Source organism: Balaenoptera ricei, chromosome 6 (assembly GCF_028023285.1).
Source record: "Balaenoptera ricei isolate mBalRic1 chromosome 6, mBalRic1.hap2, whole genome shotgun sequence".
Taxonomy (NCBI): domain Eukaryota; kingdom Metazoa; phylum Chordata; class Mammalia; order Artiodactyla; family Balaenopteridae; genus Balaenoptera; species Balaenoptera ricei.
Genome location: NC_082644.1, coordinates 6,297,279 through 6,322,591, shown reverse-complemented (window position 1 = coordinate 6,322,591; position 25,313 = coordinate 6,297,279). Strand labels below are relative to the sequence as shown.

General features: G+C 44.2%; 1 protein-coding gene across 8 annotated transcripts in view; it reads right to left on the bottom strand.

Moving 5' to 3' along the window:
• The window catches only part of GALNT7 (polypeptide N-acetylgalactosaminyltransferase 7), a 137,277-nt gene that overhangs the window by 18,848 nt on the left and 93,116 nt on the right, over positions 1–25,313 (bottom strand). For 5 of the 8 annotated variants that reach the window (XM_059926758.1, XM_059926757.1, XM_059926754.1 and 2 more), the window contains 7 exons: positions 17,790–17,956; positions 13,498–13,628; positions 13,173–13,252; positions 11,091–11,273; positions 7,602–7,719; positions 6,095–6,217; positions 2,455–2,673 (listed from right to left, as the gene is read on the bottom strand). In XM_059926758.1, the coding sequence (XP_059782741.1) occupies positions 2,455–2,673; positions 6,095–6,217; positions 7,602–7,719; positions 11,091–11,273; positions 13,173–13,252; positions 13,498–13,628; positions 17,790–17,956 (1,021 nt within the window). Of the gene's footprint in view, positions 1–2,454; positions 2,674–6,094; positions 6,218–7,601; positions 7,720–10,764; positions 10,948–11,090; positions 11,274–13,172; positions 13,253–13,497; positions 13,629–17,789; positions 17,957–25,313 lie in introns of all 8 variants that reach the window. The other 3 variants (XM_059926753.1, XM_059926755.1, XM_059926761.1) reach the window with 2 other exon arrangements.

Here is a 25,313-nt window from a genome sequence, read left to right as displayed (position 1 = left end):
AGGAGAAGAGACAGATGAGCAAGTTGGGGGGGGGAGTGTCGGGGGGGCACGAGGCGCACAGAAGGCCTGGCCGTGCCTGCAGACGCTCCCCCTGCTTCCCCAGGCAAAGCATCCCGGGGGAGGGAAGGGCAAGGCCGGCGCAGGCCCGCGGGAGGAGGACGAGGCGGGAGGCCGGCCGGCCTGCAGTGTGGCGGGGAGTAGCAGCGGGGCCCCCAGGAAGGGCTCTGCCCCCCACCTCGCCGTGCCCGGGGCCTCCTCGCGGGGCTCGGCGCGAGGAGCGACGCGGCCCGGCGGCCGCGTTGACAGCTAACCGGGGGCAGGCAGGGCTCGTCTCAGTGGGAGACGTGGCGGCTTAGAGCAGGGCGAGGGAGGTCGGTTTCGGGAACTGGGTGTGCAGTGTGAGAGGAGAGGCGTCAACGAAGGCGCCAGAGTCTGGGGCCTGAGCCGTCAGCACGGGGGGTGGTTGGCGGGGTGGGGGGGCGTCCAGCCTCACACACCCTAGTCTGGGCTCTGGGACAGAGATTTGGGTTGAAGGGGGGGCATCTGAGAGCCCTCAGCACGTGCAGGGGGGACTCTGAAGCCTCTACTGGGCAAAAGCTCTCCAGGAGAATCCATCCCTTCCACGCACAAGGCAGTGTGCTGATTAGGTGCTCTCCAGAGCGAAAGAGAACCAAAAGGCGGTCCGGACCCCCAGGGGCTTCGGTCTAGTTGGGAGTTAAGACAGAGGCGCAGAGAGAGCGAGAGAGAGCGCGAGAGAGAGAGAGAGAGCGAGAGAGAGCGAGAGAGAGCAAGAGAGAGCGAGAGAGAGCGCGAGCGTGGGTATCCTTCTACCCAAACGCTAAGTGCTGGGGCTCCTTAGGGACAGATCCAGCCTCTTTCCTCTGTATTTTTCTCATTCCGTCCCATGAAACAATCTACCTGCTGCTGGATCCAAATAAACGTCTTTAGATGCACATGTGGCCTCCTTTCTGGGCCTGAGATCTGGACGGCCCAGCGGGGCGCTGGGCTCTTCGTGCCCCCCTGGTCCCTCTGGGCCCCTCCCCAGCTGCCCCCTCTGCTGACCTCCCCACCCTGGCGGCCACCCAACCCGATACTCAAATAAAACCAAACCAGCTGTCCTGCTGGCCCACACCCTCCACTGCCCTGCCCGTCGGGGCGCTGCCTCCAGATGAACTAAGCACCCTGACGGGGCCTGCGTCCCGCCACCTCCACTGTCACCACCCCGTCCCAGCCACCATCACTTCTCCCTGGAACCGCCCCACTGCTTCCTAACCCGCATCCTTGCTTCCACTCTCAGGCCCCACTGTAGGGTGAGTGAAAACACAGCATAAATGGAATCCCATCACCTTTCTGTTTAAAGCCCTCCTGTGGTCTCCCACTCTCAGGAGGACGGTTGCTCTTTCCACCTGCCCCTGCGCCTCATTGCACCTCCTCTTGTCTAATTATCAAACACGCAGAGCCTTTCCCGGCTCACAGCCGGCAGGCACACCGTCATCCTTACCCGGAGCACCCTTTCCCGGCTCTCTGATTCGCTGGTTCCTCACATTCAGATCTCAGACCCACCGTCACCTCCTCCGAGAAGCCTCCCTTACCGGGTCCCTGAGTCCCCTCAAACAGCAGCTGTCTATTTCCTTCATAGCCTTTTCCGCCATCTGTCACTACACTCTTTGTTTTCTGTTTCTCTCTCTGCCCCACTAGCATGCACGGTCCCTGAGGAGAAGGTCCTTGCTTGTCACATTTTCTGTCTAGAAGAGTGACCAGCACCTCGTAGGCCCTCAACCACTATTTCCTGAAAACATAACTAAGCAAGGTCTTGTGGGCTTGAAAGTTCATGGTGTGTTTAATGCACCTACAGGGCAGCAGATAAGGCACAAGGGTGGGTGCATTCAGAAAGGAGGCTACAGAGGCAAGTTTGAAGAAACAAAGACAAAGCAACACAGATCAAGGCCTTTGGTTTTCACTGTTTTCAGTTACCCTCACTGTCCGGGTGCCAATTGCACATGGGGCCTCCGCGTAGGTCACTGGGACATGGCAGTGAGCAGGGCCCCGGGGCCCTTACAGACAGTGATTCCGAGTTACGAGAGGATGGCAGGCCTGAGTCTCGGGATGGAGCGGGGAAGCATAGAAAGGCTTTTCACTGTGGGCAATCTCCACGTGGACAGCAGTAGGGTAGGTAGGAGTTCGCCGAGGAAGGGAGTCGAGCGAGGGGTGGGGAAAGGCAGGAGCTGAAGGGAGCGGAGAGCGTCCCGAGCGGAGCAGACAGGAGGGACTTGGGGCGGGAGGTCGGTGCAGGGGAACTGTCCAGTGGAAAGGCTGGGAGGTTAACAGCTTTTCACCAAACTTTCCCCCAAGAATTCTCCTCTCTCCTCCAACATTCCCATCTCCCTCTGCTTTCTCCCAAGCTCAGTCTCCATACACACACACTTTGAGATCTGACCCCCGGCTGATACTCACTTCTCCCCATTCGACATTTTTGGGCGGCAGAGGGTAGTGTGAGGTGATATCATAAGCTATTTCTTCCATGAACCATTTGAAACTTTTGCAGTTGTGATCTTCTCGAAATTTCTTCAGCTCTGATATATCCCCATATGGTAGTGCCTTTGATTCAGGGCGACTGGCATAGAAGTAGTCTTTATACTCATCCCACCAGACCTCTACAACTCTGACGTAATTCTGGGAAAAAGAAAATTAACGTCATTATAAAAACCAAAAATATTTGTACTGTCATAAACAGCCTCTCTTCGACATACGAAATATGACAAATTTGTTTCAATAGGACCCGATACTTAATGACACAAATGCAAGCAAGCTCGTGACTCTGACATGTCCCTGTCACGCGTGTTCAACCAGAGTGACGGACACAGAATCTGGTGTCACTGCGCTGAAGGTCCCACACTCTAAGATAATCCATTCTTTCCTGCTGATGGAGCTGAGCACAGAGGGCTGGTGAGACAGGCTGGCTGGCTGGCACCGGGCACCCCCCGACCCCTCAACAATCTCCTCTCTGAGGACCATGCTGCTGGCACGTGCGGGGGGAGGGGTCTCACATCAGAAACCACTGGGGAAAACAACAAGCACATTTCTGCAAGTGGCTCTGCCCATCTTGTAACAGCTACACCTGAACCACTGCACTGTAGCCCAGAATTAAGTGGATAGTTTCCCCAGGGGGTGCATTTTGAAAAGCAACTGAAGAACAATCATGTAAGTTGACGTGTGAGAACTGACAAAGATCTAACTTCTACTGTTTCACTGAATGAGCGCTCGTAGGCGTGAATTGATGCGATGGACGTGGCACAGATCCAGCGAGGCCCTTGCGCTTGGACATCACGGGGCAGCGAACTTTATAAAGGGCCCGGGAGTCAGTCTTTTCAGCTGAGTGGCCATCCAGTTTCTGTTGCATCTACTCACCTCTGCTGCTACAGTGAGAAAGCAGCACAGGGAGCACGCGAACAAACGGCAGAGCTGGGTTCCGACACAACTTTATTTACTGAAAAAGGCTGGGTTTGGCCCTCTGGCCGCAGAGCAGGAACGTCTAGTGTTCAGGTTAAATTTTCTCTTGGCTACAAGACAACTATCAAAGGGGTGCACGCCTGGCCGTGGGCATGTTTCTGCAAAAGCCCGTGGGCTCAGAAAGTTTTAAGCGGCAGCCTCCTAAAAGCACACAACATTATTGCTAAATATTTTGAATTCTTGCAAATCCACCCAAAGTTAGACACAGTCCGTGTCTTCCAGGTACTCGTGAACATGACGAATTAAGTGCACACGCCTAAGGTTACGGCAACAAAAAGGAGGAGCATTTAATTATTTGGGATGGAGAGGGCGGGGACGGCTCAGTCCCGAAGGAGCTGTCAGTCAGGCGGGACTGGGACCCGGGGCAAAGAGCAGTGCAAATATATGACAAATCATGGTGCATGTGGAGTCCTGAAAGAGGTCCATCACCACAGCGGGAATGCAGGATTCGCTGAGACAAAAGCTGCCTCGGTTTCCTCATTTTAAGATGAGGCTAATTAAGAAGTTAATCAGTGCGAAGTATTTAGATTTGCACACACTAAGCACTCACGAAGTGTGAGCTATTAGTGATACGACTGATCGTTTCCAAGGGCTTTGCACGTCACCCATTAGCTGACGGCCGTCCGAAGGGTCCTCGCAGGCAGCAGACATCAGATTCAGGTTTGAGGCGAATAACAGGACAGGGAGTGGAGGTGGCCTGAGGGGTGGGACGGAGGGTAGAGAGCCGCCTCTGAGGGAAAGTTAAAAGCTCAGCTCTGAAGAGGCCAGGTCTGAAACATCTGAGGGCCATCTAAGAGGAGGGTTCTAGGGACTTCCCTGGAGGTCCAGTGGATAGGACTCTGCACTTTCGCTGCCAAGGGCTCGGGTTCGATCCCTGGTCAGGGAACTAAGATCCTGCATGCCACGTGGTGCTACCAAAAAAAAAAAAAAAGAGAGAGAGAGAGAGGTGTTCTAGAAGACGGCTAAAGAAGACGGTCTAGAAGACCGTAAAGGTCTGCAGCTCAGAGAAGACCACCGGCTGGAGGAAGAGCCCTGGAGGGTGGAGGGGACGGGCAGAAGCGGAGGACAGAAGGCGCTGGTGAAGGCTGCGCTGGCTGGTTCATCTGACAGCGATGAGTGTCTCCCTCTCGTCTCTTTTCCGTTTGCTTGTAGCACCGGCCTTCCTGAACCGACCTGACTTTCCATCAGTTCTTCGTGGTTGTGGGGCGGATTCCAAGGGCGGCTATCTTCCTGCAACGCCGTCGGGCCCAGTGTTCACTGGCGGCTATCTCCGTCTTACTGCGGAGATTTAAATCTCGTCCCCTGTCCTAGCGGGGCTCCGTTTGGCCACTTCTAAGAAAATTTGGTCGGTTAGAGGGCTGTGTTGGTTCTTAAAGCCTAGTCTCTGCTTCTGTTATCTACTCGCTTTGGGGAACGGTCCTGAGTCGCATCCATAGCCAAAAATAGACTTCCTTCTGCTTTTGACTTGGTTAAGGGCTCCAGAAAATGAAAGGCACCACAGTCATATGCTCTTAGAGTCTATGAAAGTCGCCCAAACAAAGGGCTTCTAAGTTGTTCCATCAAAGAGAGAGGCCATCGTTCTGCCGGCACTGGGGCTGTGGCCTCTGTGTGAAGCTCTCCTGGTTTGTCCCTGGTTTGAGGGACAAAAGTTATTCATTCACCTTTTGCAAGCACTGTTGAAAAATGTGATTTTGTTTACTACACAAACTTCTATTATAATTACTTTACTTTTTAAAAACCAAACAAAAATAGTGTTTCACTCACGTGGGAATAATAGACGTTGGTATTTCCCTTTCAACGACTCTCCTACATGGTGTCAGGTTTTAAAAATTTGAGTTATCATTTTTTAAAAAAATTTTTACTGAAATGTAGTTGATTTACAATGTTGTGCTACTTTCAGGTGTACAGCAAAGTGAATCAGTTATACATATATTTCCACTCTTTCTTTTAGATCCTTTTCCCATATAGGCCATTACAGAATATCGAGTGGAGTTCTAAAGTCTGAGATATCTTGACGGAGAACATTCAAAACCATTCAATAATGGAATTCTAATCAGAGTGGGATACAAGGAATAATCCTAGAAAACAATAAGAAGTTTGACGAATAAGTCTAGTCTAAGTGAAAATAGAGAACCTGCGTGATTGCTTCAAAGATGTTGCCTGGAGCTTCCCTGGTGGCGCAGTGGTTGAGAGTCTGCCTGCCAATGCAGGGGACACGGCTTCGAGCCCTGGTCTGGGAGGATCCCACATGCCGCGGAGCAACTGGGCCCGTGAGCCACAACTACTGAGCCTGCGCGTCTGGAGCCTGTGCTCCGCAGCAAGAGAGGCCGCGACAGTGAGAGGCCCGCGCACCGCGATGAAGAGTGGCCCCCGCTCGCCGCAACTAGAGAAAGCCCTCGCACAGAAACGAAGACCCAACACAGCCAAAAATAAATAAATAAATAAATAAATAAATAAATAAATAAATAAATAAATTAAAAAAAAAAAAAAAAAGATGTCGCCTGGCCAGCGAGCTGGCGTTAAGTGGCCACGTGGCACATACGTGTCAGCTCCCTAGCCCCCCACTTTTAACCGGAAGACTCACCTTTAGGGTAGGAGAAGACCCGACATAGACGGGCGGAGGGTTCCCCTGCCAGCCCTCAAGACGGTAGATGTGCCCGACACGGGAACAAGGGACAAACAGTAACTTGCCACCGCACTGCCAGATCTGTCAGGAAAGACACACGTGGCAGCTGTCTCAAACGCCCAATCTGTCCTGTAAACGTAAACCTAAAGTCTAAATTAGACACAGGGTCTACGGGGAATTCACCAGCTAAACAGAGCCTACGATAACTTCTTGTTTCTCAAGCTCACATGCTAACAAAGAGGCCGCTGGGTAACGCAGGCGCACAGGGCACCCAGGGGCCCGTCCTGAGGCCCCGCAGAGCCACGCAGACTCCTGCGTCCCAACGCTCTTCATCTCTCCCAGCGCTAACACGCTTCCTCCCACCTGGGGGGTTGTTACCATACCCGCCTAACCGGCGGCTCCTTCGCCTCCGCTTGCCTCTACTCAGGCTCCCTTATTTATAGCAGGAGATTAGGCTGGCTGAAGGGCAGCTCTGGGTCATGCTGTCCCCTGCTTAGTCTCTCCGATGGGTCTCCACTGCCTGTCAGATTAAGCAACAGTCTCTCAGCCCAGCACTGAAGGCTCTCCTCACTGTGGACCTGGCGCCCCTGCCCACGCCATCTTCCTGGACGCCCGTCGGATTCATGCTGTCGGCTTCTGCCAGACGGTGGGCCCCGTGCCCGCCCTGCGCCTTTCCCCGTTCTGCTCCCCCTTAGCTCGGCCCGTCTTCCTGGTTTTGCCTCGAAAACGTCCCCCAGCATGGGCTGCCTCTGAATCACACCACCTGAATGTCGGTCTACCTTCTGATCGTACTACGAATGTAAGCGTAATTCTCATCTCTCATCGGCTGTAAGTTCCTTGACAGCGAGGACCGAGCTTCTCCTCTTCTGTCCCTCCCAGTGCTGAGCACCGGACATTTAAGACAAGAGGTAACGCCTATGTGTTCAACTCTAACTGGAAAATACTTCTTTCTTTTGGGGAAGTGGCGGGGGGCAGGGGTGGGTGCTGCAGGAAGGCAGCTCCAGGGTCAGTGTGAGGACACACGATCACTGTTGGACACACGATCACTACCTCTGACCTGAAGCATCCTGTCCTGCGGTGATGAAGGCGAGCTTCAGCAGTGGATGGTCAAATGGAGCCCCACACCTGCTGATTCCCGCAAGGGCTCCTATCACAAAAGGCTCCGAGGTACAGAAGGCTTTTGGGGGTGGGGTGGGAGGGGAAGGAGAGGAGGTATTTTTACTTCTGAAGCTCGCTGGCCTCCATTTTTAGCTGAGCCATCTACGTATGTAGTAAGTTTGGAGCTTGCATTTTTGCCTTAGTTTTCCCAAAAGGCAAATATTTTTGTTAGTCTTTCTTTATAATTTAGAGAAATGCATTAAACAGGTTTTTCGTTTTTTTTTTTCCCAAAGAAACCAGTCTTATCTGAATGTCACAAGAATCCATAACTGCTTAGAAAACTGCATTTGTTTCAATGAAATGTTACCTTGTATGAGATCTCAAAGTTTTCACCACCCCAAATCTGGAGGCCTGGATCGTAGAGACCCAGCTCAAAGAAGAAGTCTCGTTCAATGGCGAATAATCCTCCAGCCATGGCTGGGGACCTAAGAAAAAGAAACGCTGAAATAACTTTTAAAGACAAACCCCCAATACCCCTTCAACAACAGATAACAAGCCTTTATGGAATACAGTATAAGTAGTGCATAGAAGAGACAAAACTGATGGCCAAACATTAAGAAATTATAAAGCCTTCATGAAACAATGTGTTCATAATTCCTTATGAATTTACTATAATTTCTAACTGAAATCCTGTTACAGTTCGTTACAAATTAGAGCATTACATCATTTCGCCATTAGAGGGCGCCTTGGTTCCTTTGTTTATTTAAAAATTAAGCCTTGAGACTTAGTTAAAATAGAATTTTCTCTTTCACTCCTAAAAATACTGAGCCATACAGCCGTGGTCTGCTAAATGTTCCTGAAATGATTTATGAGTCATTCTGGGATGAGTGAAACCATACACCATGGAAGTAGTCTCTCATTTTTTAATTTTATAGCTCAGTGGTTTGCCAAATAAGGGCGTAAATCATGGTAGAACAGCCACGGTTCATTCAGAGTTTGCAAATATAGCACAGAAATGACACAGGAGCATTAGACACAGCTATTTACTGTGTCAGGAGGCAGGGCTGCCAAAGGGTGATCTGTGGTCCTTCTTGAGTAGGACCTTGAATTGGGTACTTTTTAGGGACAAGAGAAAAAAAGACTTGATAGCTTTTTAGGGCAAGCCACTCGCACCGTTAGGAATAATTTTCACCCTGTTCCCCCTCCCCTGGGAACAGTGAATTATCACTGCATTCGATTCTTAGGTAGATCCCTCCATTAGAGCCTCTTCATCAGCACACCTGATATTCAGTCTATCACCAACTCCTACTGATTCTACCATCAACACACATCTTGAACCCACTTCTTCCTAGCGTCACTGCTGCCATCCTAGACCAGGCACAGGAACCCCGACTGTGTCCTCCGCTCTCTCCTGCCCCATCTAAGCCCCAGCAGGCAGCAGGCAATGCCTCCCTGCTCTGCCCAACCCCCTCCTGTCCCAGGGCCCTGGCTATGCCACAGTCTCCTGAATGGCCCTCCCTCCTCCTCCACAGGGCCGACTTCTCATCCCTCAGGGCTCGGCCTCAGCGTCACTTTCAAGACACTTTCCGTGAGCTTTTCTTCTCACCACTCGTCACACTTGCTGCTCCAGTTATTCCTGCAGTTAACTGTTTAATTTCTGTCTCACCCACTACATGTTAAGTGGCACGAGGGAACACATCTCTTTAAAATTTATCCCCAGAAAATAGCGCCTGGCACATAGTAAGCACTCATTAAATATTAAATAATGAAGCAAGGGACTTCCCTGGTGGCGCAGTGGTTGAGAATCCACCTGCCAATGCAGGGGACATGGGTTCGAGCCCTGGTCCGGGAAGATCCCACATGCCGAGGAGCAACTAAGCCTGTGCGCCACAACTACTGAGCCTGCGCTCTAGAGTCCGCGAGCCACAACTACTGAGCCCACGTGCCACAACTACTGAAGCCCGTGTGCCTAGAGCCCATGCTCCGCAACAACAGAAGCCACCGCAATGAGAAGCCCGTGCACCGCAACGAGGAGTAGCTCCCACTCGCCGCAACTAGAGAAAGCCTGCGTGCAGCAACGACGACCCAACACGGCCAAAAATAAATAAATAAATATATTAATTAAAAAGATAATGAAGCAAGAAATATTTTCAATATTAAAGGGAAGTCACATCAGGGGAAAGTCATTCTCTCAGAAGGCTTTTCTTCTTAGAGGAGAAACAGCCCTATTGCGTTTTCAGTTATACTTTCATGCCACATTTATTTAACTGTCATTTAACATTACTCTATTGTAACTATGTCTTTTTGATCTTTAAATATATTCCCACTTATCTCAGTACATATTTGAAAATGTATCTTAACATGGAAATCAGTGAGTAACTTAAAGAGAAACCTTCCTTAAAATTTTCTACCACATTTAAAACATTTTCTTTACTAGCCCATGGGATTGGTAGAAATAGAACTGTAGTTATTACCCCTTATGTTTTTTCTCCCAGAATTATTTGTGAGTCAGGGTAAGTGGGTAAGCAGTAGATTCCTGGACAATTTTTGAAAAAGAACTTCAAAGAGAAATTTGGAAAATGTCAAATAAAGCTGAAAGTTGTATAATTTCCTTATGTTTGCCATTTCAGTATCCTGGTATCACGACACGCCCAAATCCCACCAGCTTTTTGCATGACGTTGGAGACACCTTCCCCAAATTGAGTTTTAACATCATCAGTAGCGTAACAGGAAGAGAGAGACCAAAAGCAGAACCATAAGATCAGAAAAATAAAATCAGACACATTTAGAAGTCTACATTAGCATTTACGCAAACATTTCATTTGGGGTCACTCTTCTGAAAGATGGTAAAATATTCCAGTGAAAAGACCAAAGAGAGAGTGGCACAAGTTGTTCTATTTGAAGAGCCACAAGAAGGGAGAAAAAGGAAGATTTTGGAATGAAGTTTCCTTTTCATCAAGTGCTCTTCTGAAAATGAAGTAATAAAAGATTCTATGTAACATTTCCCAAAGTCATGTATTTTTATTCATCAGATTTAACTGGGATGAAATTAGTATTTAAGAGTTAGCATATAAAACAAAAGGAAGGAAAAAAAACCTCTTGTTACTGTCTTTCATTGTCAACACTACCCACAAGGCATCAAAGTGGATATAAAACTTGGGTCGTAAGCAATGTGAGCATTTTAAACTTACAGAATGACATAATCATCAAAAGAACAAAATTTCATGTCTAGTCTACTAGGACATGATGGCAAAGATTTTCTTTTTTTCACCTGTATTTGGAATTAATGCCATAAAGCATGCTCACCCCCAAACGGAGCTTGCTTTTAAGGAAAAAGCAACCACAAAGAAGCAGGTGTGAGTTTAAACCTCTGAAACAGCAGAAAGAAAGAAACCCTTTCAGAATCTGAGACAGCATCTACAGTTTTAAAAACAAGTTTCTTTTTTTTTTTTCTTTTTTAGCTTGGCAAGAGGTTAATAGGTTAGCAGCAACTGGAGAAAAGAGAAACAGGTAAGTGATTTAGTGATTACCGATATGGTTCAGTTTTTGTCTTTCTCATTCTCTTCTCTCGAGGGGTCAGAGGCACCCGTTTCCAGAGCATACTCCAATCCCATGCTCCTCGGGCATACCCATCTTCGTCACCACCCCCTTGGGGTACAATTTCATAAGTGTTGCCATTTATGACATCTATAATCGGCACCGTGCAAGTGGTTCTGTATTGTGTTGATGATGGCAGCGAAGATGAAATGCAAGGGCGTGTAGGGACCCACATGTTTACACGAGTACATGGGGAAGGAAAAAAAGAAAAGTACTTAGGTAAACGTTCCACGTAAGAAAAGGAAGGAGTAATCTTTACCGATAAGGTTCAGTTTTATGTTTTCTTTTGGCCTTTTCCTTGTGGCTTAGAGGAATACGTTTCCATAGCAAACTCCAGTCCCAGGCCCCTCTGGCAAAACCATCTTCATCCCCACCTTGCTGTGGCTCAATGGAATAATCATTCCCATCTATGTAATCTATCAGAGGCACAGTGCATGTGGTTCTGAAACATTTACAGAAAATGAAAAAGCATTTAAGAACCCAAAACTGACTAGTTGAGCATGCCTAACTAGATTCTCTCTTGTTACTGTGGGTTTGCCTTTTTTTCTCCCCCACTAGGGGATTTTCATATCTAATGGGAAGTGAATGAATGCTTTGAAAAGTCAAGGAGGCTGTTTTCTTAAGGGAAGGCGAGAGGAGATGTCCCTGGGCTCACAGACACATGTCAGGGACAAAGAGCCATGAACTTGAACTTAATAAGATTTCCTCATTTTCACTGTGGTCCTACAGGCAACACTCTCTTGGTAACTTCTCATTATTTATCAGATTTCCCTGCCTGTTATTTTCCCTCCTTACCCCTCCATTAAAAATGAGTGTGTGTGTAGAAAGATAATACCTGCTACATGTTCAGCAGTGCTCCCAACTCTTTGCTGCTTTCTACTTCTTTGGAAGCAGTGACTATGAAAATCTGTTTCTGTACATTTACTTGATTTTCTTTTCCTACTTGTTTTTATTGGGAAAAAACAGCTTTTCTTTTATTGCAAAAAAAAAAAAAAAAGTACTGTATTGTATTCCTGCTTTTTAAAAAAACAAGGAAAAAAAAATCCCTCAAAACCTGCTGAAGAACATAAATAGTGGCCTGAGAATTTGGAGCAAAAAAATCTTATACCTTTTACGTGGGCTTCATGAAAATGCTAGAACTATATGACCAATCAGGTGTAGAGCCAGCTCTACAAAGATAATCGGTATCCTGCTTGTTCCAACGTTCATTTTATCAGAAAAGAATTTTAAAATGCATATCCTAAAATGGAGATTATAGTTTTTTACAGCCATGTTAAGGTGCTTTTTAGATGTTTAGAAACCAAGGAGAAGGGGAAAATCAATGGGGCTTAGAATTTCGATACAGGGGAAAGGTACTTTATTCCGTCCAGACAGTGGACTCCCATGGGCGAGTGGAGGGTCCCTGTGGTATGGCCTCCCTCACCACCCCGAGGACTGCCAGCTTTCACCAGGACAGGTGAAGCCTGGTTATCTCTCCTTATGATTCTCGGATTTCTAAGTATGCGGTGGAAGGTGTCCCGGAGAGATCTCAGTTGGGTAGTTTATAAGCTGTCAGATTTGGGGCAAACTAATTAATTTCTCTCAGCCTCAGCATCCTCTGTAGTACAAAGGAGGCAATAATATCTATCTTGCAGGGTTGCTGTGAGGATTAAATCAGACAGCACGTGGAAATCGTGTCTGATAGATGCTCTGATGATAAAATCCTCCAAAAGTTCTTCCTCTGACTCAGGCCATTGCCACAGGGACATGTCTTATTTCTTCCTGATTCTGAAATAGTCAGGATTCTGGACTAAAAGCAAGGAAGGCTTTGGGAACTAGAAAACTGGTGCTGCCCGTCTACTGTTTCAGACCTTCTGTAAATTGGTGATCACCATATTTCCATAGGCTAGTTGTCTACTTCTAAACTTTAAAGGTCCTATGGGAACCCAAGGTCTTGCCACAGGTAAGAGCTGGCCCTTACTGTGTAAAATAATCACTTCAAAGGGCATAAAACAACCCACAGGCAGAATTCCAAAGCATGCTCCTTCAAGTCTTTAGAATGTTACCACAGTGTGCGGGAACAATTAATATTACTCTTAGAGCAAAGCTTTTGTAGCCAGAGGAAGAAGATTCTGAGTGAGATGCCCTAGGCTTATCCCAAATGTCTAACTGCCCGCATATGAATCAGCCCCAAGTAGCCACCTAGATCCACCCAGGGAAACAACTAACTAAAAAATAATACTCAACATACAACTTGATGCACTGAATGGAACTGGAATCAGAAGAATGGGAACATTATTTGTCCTTCTAGGATGGGGTTTAACTTTTCAACCAGGAAAGAAAAAAAGCAAGGTAATGTTACCTGTCCTTAGATATGGGAGCTACGAGTGGTGCGTACCAGTTAACCGCCACCTCACAGTGGGCATCGAGGTATATCAAAACCTGAAAAAAAAAAAGAGGCAGGGTGAAAGAAAACTCATATACAGCACGACATATATCACGTACAATTTAAAATTAGATGCTAATATAAACTGGCGTTAGAGTCAATTTTGATATATAAGTTATCTGTTTAAGGTAGCATTTTCAATTCTAAAAAATTAAAAATTAGATGGGTACTTAAAAATGTAGACGATCTTTTAGTGACCAAATCCAAAATGCTGACATAATACATATCAAATGTGTCCTACCTGTCCAAGTTTAGCCTTCTGGGCACCGATACTTCGTGCCTGAATTAAACCTTCTCTTCTCTCATTTCGAAATACTTTGACTAGGCCATTCCACAGCTTAATATAGTCATCCAGTTTTTCTTTTAAGTGTTCTATGAATAAAAAATTCAGTCAACATTATAAATTATATTTATGGCTAATAAACCACTTAAACTATTTTTTAAAATTAACTAATTAATTTATTTTTGGCTGTGTTGGGTCTTCACTGCTGTGTGCGGGCTTTCTCTAGTTGTGTTGAGCGGGGGCTACTCTTCATTGCGGTGCGTGGGCTTCTCATTGCGGTGGCTTCTCTTGTTGCAGAGCACGGGCTCTAGGCGCGAGGGCTTCAGTAGTTGCAGCGCACGGGCTCAGCAGTTGTGGTTCGTGGGCTCTGGAGCACAGGCTCAGTAGTTGTGGCGCACGGGCTTAGTTGCCCTGCAGCATATGGGATCTTCCCAGACCAGGGCTCGAACCCGTGTCCCCTGCACTGGCAGGCGGATTCTTAACCACTGCGCCACCAGGGAAGTCCCCATTTAAAGTATTATTTTTCTCAAGAAATGAGGATAGGCAACAGGTCCTTTGAGTACTCGGTAATTTTACACAGACCACATTGAATGTTAAACGTATAGGGAAGTAAGGTGAAGTGTATTAATTGAGTTAAATTTTGAGCTTAATATACCTACGGAGAACTAGGTAGCCTGAGAATTATCAAACCTCTCTCTAAACAAATAAATGATGACTATGCCAACTGACATGAAAACTTAAAAAAATCAAATGTTAATATCATATCTAGAAGCTTTCAGGCACAATAGTTTTCTGCTTTTGGAAGAAGCAATGGTTCAGGATTTCTGAAGATGTACTGCCTATAAATAACATTACATGGCCTTCGGGATTCACACAGGGTATAGGTTAATATTTGTTTCTGAGCCATCTTTCTACTACAATCAGTGTTGAAGGGAGTAGTCTCGGTGTGGTGATGAATATAGTTCCCATTCAGTTGGCAAGTAACAATAAAAGATCCCATTTTCTCTGTATTTTAAGCATCAAGTGTCTGTATATATATATGTGTGTATATGTATATATTTATAAATAAATCTTTACATATTTATATAATAAATACATATATCATTTCCACACATATGCGTGTGTATATATGTGTGTGTATATATATATATATATATATATATACACACACACACACACACACACACACACACACACACACACACATATATATGTTTGCAGTTTGGTAGAGAAAATTTTATGTTATAAAAACAAGATACATTTGCCAAACTTTCCATCTTGGCTTCCTAGTTGCAAGAGAACAGTTTTTGTTTGCATCACTATGAGCCAATGAAACTGACTCATCACAGCCACAACTAATTCCTGGATCCTTAAAGATGTTTCTTGAAGACACAAAAATTATTTTTAAGTTGTTTAAAATTTTGGCCCATGAATACAAAAACAACCCCCAAAACAGCTGTATTTAGTAATGAGCCAGTGGTTAAATGGGCAAATCAGGCTGTACACTTAATACTTTACTCGTTTTTAAGGAGCTTATAATTAGCAAGATACCCACACATGGGTATTCAAAATTGAGAAGAAAAAATTTTCCATTCTCTACTTTGGTGTCCAGTTGTAATGAGACTTATAAATAAAATTCTCATGCTGAATTACAATGTTTCCCCAGAAAGTCTTGATGATTTTCCCTTCAATATAAGGGTTTTTTGTTGCTGTTGTTTTTTTTAAAAAAAGCTCTTACCTTCCTCTTTTTTTTAGTTCTGTACAGTCCTAAGTTTTTTTTTTCTGACTTGCATTAGGTACTTTTTTGGATATGTGATCTAAATATATCTAAAATAAATTGTTACGGCCAGAAATGAGTTGATGGTGTGCTCTTTAAATTTAGATTCTAGTTAAGATGACTTTGGCTGCCCTTGGGTCTCACTACAGTGGATAGATCAGTGCCCCGAACGAACACGGCCCCTGCTAGGGGGTGATCAATCCTCCGCAGCCCCAGCCCGGACTGCACGCTGGGCCACCTGACTTGCTGTGGCCAATGAGAAGCAGGCGGAAATGACGTGCACTTGTGAGCGGAAGTGCTCCCGCAGCTTCCTTCCCTGAGTGCTGCAAGGAGGACACGTGGTCTGTGTAGCCCTTTGCCCGATGCACAGGTGGAGAGGAGTGTTCTCTGTTCAAAGGCCCCAGACCCTTCCGTTTTGAGGACATTGTAGCTTCCAGAAACCCAAAGGTTCTGAGCAGCCAGCTCTTTTGTGAGGCTTTATATAAATTAGTTAAGTATTTTGTCTTTAAAAGAAAAATTATAACTCAGAGTTTTAATTACTGAATATATTGGGGAAAGAAAACAATCCAAGTTTTCACTTAAGTCAGATTTACCAAATGCTGTATAGTTTTACTGAGGATAGGACTGACAGATGTTCAAGGGTGTTTTGAAATTGGGAAGAGTAATTAAAGACCTTCTGTACTTCTGTCCAAGAGTAGCCCCAATCAACGACCCTCCCCACGCTGTAAGCTAAGCAGACCCTATATGTAATTGCTTTTAAAATGTGTCACAAGAGGCTGTTAGAGATTTGTAACAACAGAAGCACTGATCACAAAAAAATTAAACTGGACAAAAAACTTAAGCCCCCAATTGTGTTCTTTCCTCAGGCCAAGCAAGAAAGCAAGATTTTAGAATGGGAAACACCTTTTGGTGTATCTTCACTTTTTTTTTTTTTAAAGACTATTCTGAGCTTTTTAACTTGTATTAATAACATAGTGGTTCTTAAAATCAGTACAATCATAGACATGGGATTTCTCCAAGTTATTTTTGTAGACTTAAGTTTTGCTAAATCTAAAACATTGTTGGCACCAACAGTATCACTTAAAAACATATTTTCAAATATTTATTTGAGACAGGAATAATATTCTTAATGAAAATGATCCCGTTGTAGAAAATTGCAACCAAGATGTCTAAGCTAAAGGCATTTGATGACTGAAAATTTAAAGTTATACATTCCCTGCTGTAATTAAAAATGATTAGTTGAAGAAAGTGGTAGGTCATATTTCTGTTTCTCTCCATGCTAATATACGTATACAAGATCAAGATTCTGGTTGTGTCCTTCCAAAAACAGCAGAGGTTTATCCAGACTGCAAGAGTTCTAAATTAAGTTTTGGAGGAAGCTCTTGTAAAGCCATTTTGAATGGTATTTTTATGCTGCCCATGTTCTGACTTCTTTTCTAACATTATATCCAGTTGTATCACTACTTATATACAAAAACTCTCTGCAAAACTCATTTGCCAAAAAGCAGATATCCTGTTGTTATTGAGTGGTCTGTGCTCTTTGGTCAGTTTTCAAAGGTTTCAACTCAGTTTTAGGACAAGCAAAGAAGAATAAATAACTGCCCAGACTTGGGTTTTAGGAGCATAATTACATGCTGCTTTGGGGTCTGAGCTATAGCATTATCTATCTTTTGATATTTACGTCATTAAGAAGATATATTCAGCTTACAATAATGGATCTATTTGAAGAAAAAAATTTTAACTTAAAAAACCCCACTTATCTGGAAAATCACTGCTCCATCTCTCTCTAGCCAAGTTGAACCAAGACTAACCGATGTCTCCCTAAATGTGTTAGAGCTTGCTCCATAAAGAGAGTAAAAAATAAAACACAATTTCCTTCTATTCAATATCTTAAATCAAATCTAGAACAAAATAAGCTTTAGTAGGTACTTTCTTTTATAAATAAGTCCATGGTTTCTGGTCAAATTCAAAATACATTGAAATGCAAAATACAAGCTATTAAACAGGTATATAGGTTTCAGTATATAGATTTGGACGGAGCTTTGGGTGGCATTACAATATACATGCCATTGCATTTTTTTCAGTCATTCAACAAATTACCTCTACGATTAAATTTTTATAAAACCCAATGCCCACAGAATTGGTATAGTATAAGACTGTGGTTAAATACACAGACTTATGAGCCTATAGATTTGGATGCAGCTGTTAATGACTACCTCTGTCACCGCTGGCAAGTTACTTAACATCTCTGAGCCTCAAGTGCAAAATGAAGATGAACAATATGTATCACAAGGCTTACCGTCAGAACGAAACAAAATAATTCACATACAATGCTTAGCATAGTGCCAACTTGTTGATAATAGATGCTATCAATAGGTGCTAATTATTAACTTCTGAAGACTATTTTGAGATCACCTTTTTGCAATTGCTTATAATTATTTTATAGACAAAATGTCGATTCCATAGCCATTACCTTTGCTACTGAAATCATCAATTAACACAATTTCTGCTAAGTATTTCCTTGGAGTCCTTTTAATTACGCTGTGAACTGTCCTCATGAGGGTGGACCACCCTTCGTTGTGGAAGACGATGACGATGCTGGCCGTCAGCAGGTTCTCATCATAATGCCAATACTTGCATCTGCAAAAGGAACATTTCATCATATTTATTCAGAGGCAATCTGCAGTGTTTGGTTCCAAACTTACTATGACTACGTTTTCTGATTGGATGAAATATTATTGACTTAACTAAGGTAAGTGAATGAAATACATTTTATATTTTCACAGAAACCCAAGGTAGAAGAGAGAAGCTGCTATGAGATGAAGTTACTCATATTCAAGCTACTTCTTCACCAACCGGCACTTATTGTGACAAAGAGAACTAATTTGTGAATTTATACTTCTCATCTGGGGATGGTATTAAGGTTTGTTTTCCATGACTTCAACCCCAGTTTATTTTCTGCTTTAAAACTTGAGCTTCTGGTGCAAGGGATTTATTTCACTTGCTGTGAATAAACCACTGTATAACTGTGTTTGAAAGCTGTCCTGTTCTAATATGGCTAAAACATTCAGAAAAACATCAAATGGGCTGAAGTGCAGCATACGAGAGACATTCCAAAATTAACTGTTGGATGAATAAACAAAGTTCTAATAGTGTTTAGAGTTATTAACTTGACTAAAGAAGGGTCTTTAACTGTTTTATGCAAAATTACTTCAAATAACTGTAGCAGGAATAAAGTTGCCAGAAACCTTTTTCTGGTTGGAGAGAACCCCCCTGCCCCCGCCACAGTCGGCCCTCCATATCTGCCAGTTCTGCATCTTAAGATTCAACCAACCGTGGATCAAAAATATTGGAAAAAAATTCCATAAAGTTCCAAAAAGCAAAATTTGAATTTGCCATGGCAACTATTTACATAGTGCTTATCTTGTATTAGGTATTATAAATAATCGATTGAAAGTATACAGGAGGGTGGTGTGTATAGGTTATAAGTAAATACCATGCCATTTTATATAAGGGACTTGAGTATCCACGGATGGATTTTGGTATCCGAAGGGGTCCTGGAACCTATCCCCCGGTGGATAATGAGGTACAGTTGTGTGGATATTATGCATATACAAGCATATGTGTATACACACATATGTGTGTATGTACACACACACACCCACTTTTTTCTGTTCGGTTATGGGAGAAGAACAAGACAGTAAGAACACGACAGACGGATGAGAACAATCTGAGACCCATGTTCTTTCTGCAGGAGTTAGCTTTCAGAACTAGCATCTGGTGCCTATTACCTTCTCCTTGGTAAGTGGAAGGGAAAGATTTTTTTTTTAATCCCAAAGTTTTTCATGGAGGAGTAAAAAAGCTTGTTCCCAAGATTAAATTTAAAACCATAAAAGCAGCAATTAACATTATCAGCTTGATAACCTATACCACCATTATTTAAAATAGGACCTGGCCCAATAGAGATGCAAACAATGTTTTCTCCGGGTGTTTATTTCCCTTTCAACGTAGTTCTCAATTGTCTGTGTTCTTAGAGGTTGTTTTTATAGAAATACAGACTGAGTCTGGAATCCATTCAATCTTATTTCTTACATCTGCATTTTCTTGTTAAAGGAGTAGTAAGTACCTGCTACGTTCTGAGCTAGGCACTAGCTCAGCATCACGGAGCAGACATAGTCTCTGCCCTTGTGAAGCCCACCGCGAGACACGGAGCAAACGTCTGCACTTTCTCTGCGTGTGACAGTGGGGAAACCATGGTGCTTTGACAGGTGGCCCTCATTCAACCTCAAGACAGGTGGGCAGGAAGGCGTCCTGGAGCCATGAGGCGAGGGTGAGACCAGAAGGATGATTTAAAAAGTACTGACACCAAAGAAGTGGGGAGGAAAAGATAAAAGCACACAGTGAATTAATTGTGTGCATGGGATTCAGATAAAAAATGAATAGACGGAAGATCTATATCTTTGGAAGGTAGAATTAAAACATGAAAAAAACTGAAGAGGAAAAGTTACAAAAAAGGGCATTTGCAGTATAACTGCAAATACCAGCATATACTTATTATGTGTCAGGCACTATTCTCTGTGCTTTACTTTTATTAACTTATCTAACCTCCCCACATCACTATGAGGTTAGTACTATTAATGTCCCCATTTTACAGATGAGGGGACTGAGGTCAGGGATAAATGACTGCCTAAGATCACTCAGCTAGAAAGTAATGAAGCCAGGACATAAACCTGGCTGTCTTGGGTTTACAAGAAATCTTGTTAAAAGTAAAATGAAAGAAAAAGAAAAAATACTAGCTATACCTATCTATGAATGGCTAAGAATTGATCTAAGGTCTAAGAACTGATACTGACATTGAATATAATGTCAATACAAGGCACACATCGAGCTTATTATTATGTGATGGGAGCTCTCTCCCCTCCCCCTCTTCCCTGCCCTTTGTGGCCTGGAGATAACCCAGGAATGGGGAAGGGGGTGGGGGCATGGTAGCCTTCAGCAACAAAGAGGGCTTTCCAAGGTTGGGAGGGGCCACATGCTCTTTCAGAGTACCAAGTTAAAAAATACAGCAGTGGAGGGATGCAGATTTTGAAAGAAGATGTGATTATTTCTGGAGAGAAACTAACCTGGGCAGGTACGTCTAATTTTGGAAGGGTAGGGACAAATGATCTCCCTCCCCGAAACTGCAAAAACAAGCAAACGCTCTGATGGAGATTCAGGCAATAATTTTCTTCCCTGAGTCTAAGCACTGGGCCTAAAGAAGCAGAACTGGATGGGAAAGACACAGATTTTGATTTACAACAGACACCAGAATTGGTGAAAATATTTAAGTCATGGAAGGAGATTTGGAACTTGCTGATTTCTAAGGCAAAAGATGACAGCTTGGGGAAATGAACCAGATAAGGACCTTGAATGGGAGACTTCGAGGAGTTGGAAACAGAGGGAATGGAGGAGGGGAGGAAGGGGGAAAGTGAAGACGAGAGGGGGCCCACAGGGGACACCTTCCTGTCCCAGGGACTGCTTGGGCAGACCGTCCATCGGAAGGTCTGGACGTGCTACCTTGCATTCCTACAGGACAAGGGGACAAGAGCTGTAAGAGAGTGTGTTCCCAATTTCTCCATCTTCCCTCACCTCTGTACGGTTTGGAAATAACTCCAAAGATGTAAACTAGGTTATGTGCCAGTAACGACAACTCTTGGTATGTATTTTTCCTATTTTCTTTGTCTTAAAAATTACCAAACAAAGCAATATACCAAGCAATATTTTTTTTCAAGTCCATCTCTTAAAGTAAGGGAAATAAAAGCAAAAATAAACAAATGAGACCTAATTAAAATTAAAAGCTTTTGCACAGCAAAGGAAACCACTGACAAAACGAAAAGACAACCTAATGAACGAGAGAAAATATTTGCAAATGATATGACTGATAAGGGGTTAATATCCAACATATATAAACAGTTCATATAACTCAACATCAAGAAAAACAAACAACCCAATTAAAAAATGGGCAGAAGAACTGAATAGAGACATTCTTCCAAAGAGGAAATGCAGATGGCCAACAGGCACATGAAAAGATGACCAACATCACTAATCATGAGGGAAATGCAAATCAAAACCATGAAGAGATATCACCTCACACCTGTCAGGATGGCTATCAACAAAAAGAACATAAATAACAAATGTTGGCGAGGATGCGGAGAAAAGGGAACCCCTGTACACTGTCGGTGGGAATGTAAATTGGTGCAGCCACTGTGGAAAACAGTATGGAGATTTCTCAAAAAACTGAAAATAGAACTACCATACACCCCAGCAATTCCACTCCTGGGTATATGTCTGAAAAAAACAAAAACACTAATTTGAAAAGATACATGCACCCCAATGTTCATAGCAGCATTACTTACAATTGCCAACATATGGAAGAAACCTAAGTGTCCATCAACAGGTGAATGATTAAAGAAGAAGCAGTATATATATATATATACACACACACATATACATATACATACATACATACCTACAATTGAATAGTACTGAGCCATAAAAAAGAATGAAATTCTGCCATTTGCAGCAACATGGATGGACTTGGAAGGCATTATGCTAAGTGAAATAAGTCAGAGAAAGACAAATACCATATGATATGACTTACATGTGGAACCTACAAAATACAACAAACTATGTGTATATAACAAAAAGAAGAAGACTCATAGATATAGAGAACAAACTAGTGGGTACCAGTGCGGGTGAGGGGCAATATTGGGGGCAGGGAAGTACAAATTGTTGGGTATAAGATAAATAGGCCCAATGATGTACTGTACAACATGGGGAATATAGCCAATATTTTGTAATTACCACAAATGAAGTTACCTTTAAAATTTGTATAAAAAATTTAAATAAAACTGAAAAAAATTACAAAAGCAATACACACTTTGTTGTACAAAATCCAAACAATATAGAAGTGTATAAAGTAAAGGTAAAAGCTGCCCCCCTTCCCTCTCCCCAACAAATCTCACCTCCTAGAGGAAATCATTGTTACTAGTTGTTGTGTAGACATTTTATGTTCATGCAGGCATATAAATGTATGTCTGTATATATATACAGATATATTCAGGTGAGTATGTATAGATTCTTCTTTCATGTGAGTATGTATAGATTTATCCTGTTATCTAATTCTTTGTAACTATTGCACAACATTGCAAAGTATGGCTGTCCCATAATTTTTTTTTAATTAATAAATGTTTTTGGCTGCACCACGTGGCTTGTGGGATCTCAATTCCCCAACCAGGGACTGAACCCCGGCCTTGGCAGTGAAAGCCCAGAATCCTAACCACTAGGCCACCAGGGAACTCCTGGCTGTTCCATAATTCATGTGACCTTTTCCTTATGGACATTTCCGTTGGCTCTACAACGTGACCATGATCATCCTTATGCATCAATCTCTACACCCGCCCTTGCCTGGAATCCTTCCTACAAAAGGCTCGAGACTGTAAGCTAAGCTCATTAAGGAGAGGAACCTCATCTGCTTTGCTCACCACCATCTAACACAGAGCAGTCGCTCGATAAATATTTACTGAATTGCTCTAAGGGTAGTTTTGAAATGCCTCTAGACGTGTTTTCTCCTCTGCGTAATGTCCACTCTCCACCCCGCAGTCCAACTATTTTGAGCTACTGTCAAGAATCAGTCAGTCCGTATGGCAGGTGGAGACAGATGCTCTTCTAGCAGGAGAGGGGGGAAATCTGGAGGAAGACCAAAATAGAGCAGATAGTCGATAGACCAGGATAAAAGCAGATGGAAGGAGGGGCTCAAGCCCGGCCTCCCTGTCTGAACTTTAGGGGAGAGGCCCAGCGGGGAGGCTGCAGCATGGGGTGGAGACGATGTTGTGGGCACGCGGGCAGGGGGGGAGCTAGGCAGGCCCTTCCCACCTCTCCTGTGCCGTCTCCTTGGCTCTCGATGGAGCCAGAGAGCGTAGACGTTTCCACCTGCTGTCAGCAGCAGAGTTAAGAACCAGGGCTGCCAGGAGCCACCACGTAAGGAGTAAGGCGACGTGCAGGGAAGCGACGGGGTGGACGGCTTAAGCCGGAGCCTGGCCCGCGGCCTCAGAGGATGCCCGCTACCCGTGAGAGCCGGAGGGGAGATGAGCGCCCACAGGGGGGCAGGCGTGGGGAGGGGCCCGCAGGCTGGGGGGCAGCAGGTGAGCAAGGTCAGGACACCTGGGAGCCAGGAGTGGGTGGCAGGGATGGCGGGTACCGGCCAAACTGCCGCCAACACCTCGAGGACACGCCACCCTCCTGTCGCCCCGACGCTGCAGGAGAAAGGGCGAGAGCCCCTGGGGCACGGGAGCAGCCGGAGGGGGACGTACACGGCAGGCGGGCATTTGCGCCGGGAGAGCGCGCGGGTGACAAGTGCCGATGACGACGCAGAGCCTGGACCAGGAGACTCAGTCCTGAGAGAAGCACCCTGTGCTGAGGTCAGACCCCCGTTCTGCAGCATTTCTCTCACTTTACTGCCATAAAATCTGTAATAAGCTCCAGGAAGAAGGAGGGCCAACGGAGACACGATGCCACCTTGAAACGGATGGGTTCTGTTACAGACTTTTGGGTAGTTTCTCCTTTCTGGCACTTCATCTTCCAAGAGAGCTTAGGGCATCGTGCCCCGCGCTAGTTACTGCAGAACTCTCCGGCCGCGCGTACTTATAGCTGATGTACAATGTTGTGTTCGTTCCAGGTGTACAGCAAAGTGATTCACTTATACATATATATACGTTCTTTTCCATATTCTTTTCCATTACGGTTTATCACAGGATATTGACTATGGTTCCCTGTGCTCTACAGGAGGACCTTGTTTATCCTGCAGAGTTTTTCTTAAAAGTAATTTTTACAGAATATTTCCAGGGCACCTATGTGGTGCCAGGTGCTTGTATCAGAAGACAGGAATGACGAATTTTCATAGTGACCTTTCTATAACTTAAAAGGTCAAAAATGGATGTCATAACCGAAAATGACATGCCTATTAACAATTTCCTTCCATTTTCTCTGTCCCAGCTAGGTTTTTTTTAACATCTTTAGTTTGATATAAAGCCTTTATGTATTTAAGCTTTATCAATAAATAATATCTAATTCAGCAGACTATGAAAAACTGGTTACAGTTGGAAGGTTGCTTGGCAGGCCTGAGATCTGATCATCTTGCTGGTTTTGAAAGCTCCATGCATGCTCTTCCACAATAGGGATTGCTGAACAGACTAAATTCAGACTCAGGCCACCTCTCCCATGGATAGCTGTGGGTGCAATGACCACGTCTCTTCTTTGGGTCCCCTGTTCTCACCCCCAGGTAGACTATTCCCTTCTTGATAATATATTCTTTCTTTTGACTGGGCACATAAAATTGAAGCATGAAAAATTATTCTGTATTTAATCATTTTCTCAAAACTCTACCTCTATCCCTTGAAGAGCTTGTATCCCTTTCCTTGATTATTAGAAACTCTAGGATGCTCTAGTTATTTTTTCCCAATGTTCTTATCAATCCTTCTTATCAGTCAGTCTTCCCTTGAAGGTCAAAATTAAGTCTGTATTAACAGAAGCCATGCTTCCTCCAAGATGAAAATGTCAGCTAATCACCACAAGTTCTGCTCATAGCTGGAACAGTGTTTTCATATATTATGTTAATATTCAATACATATTGGTTGATTTGATTTCAAAAATTTTTCTAGGAATACTCCTCTTCACAATGCTGTACTACATCATAGAATACCACACATTTTCTTCATTAATGAATTAAATACTAATGAAAAGGAGAATAAGAAATCTTTAACTTGTGCTCCATTGGGGTTGAAAGTCAAAATCAATGAACACAGGATTAATGGTTGGTTATGCAAAAGTTTTTCAGGATGAAACTCAGTAACTGAGGAAGCACGGTGTCTGCCATGCTCGCTCTAGCACGCTCCATGTGGTGCCACAATTGGGAGGCAAGAAACCAGAACGGTATGAAGGCAGGGACGATGGGTGGCTT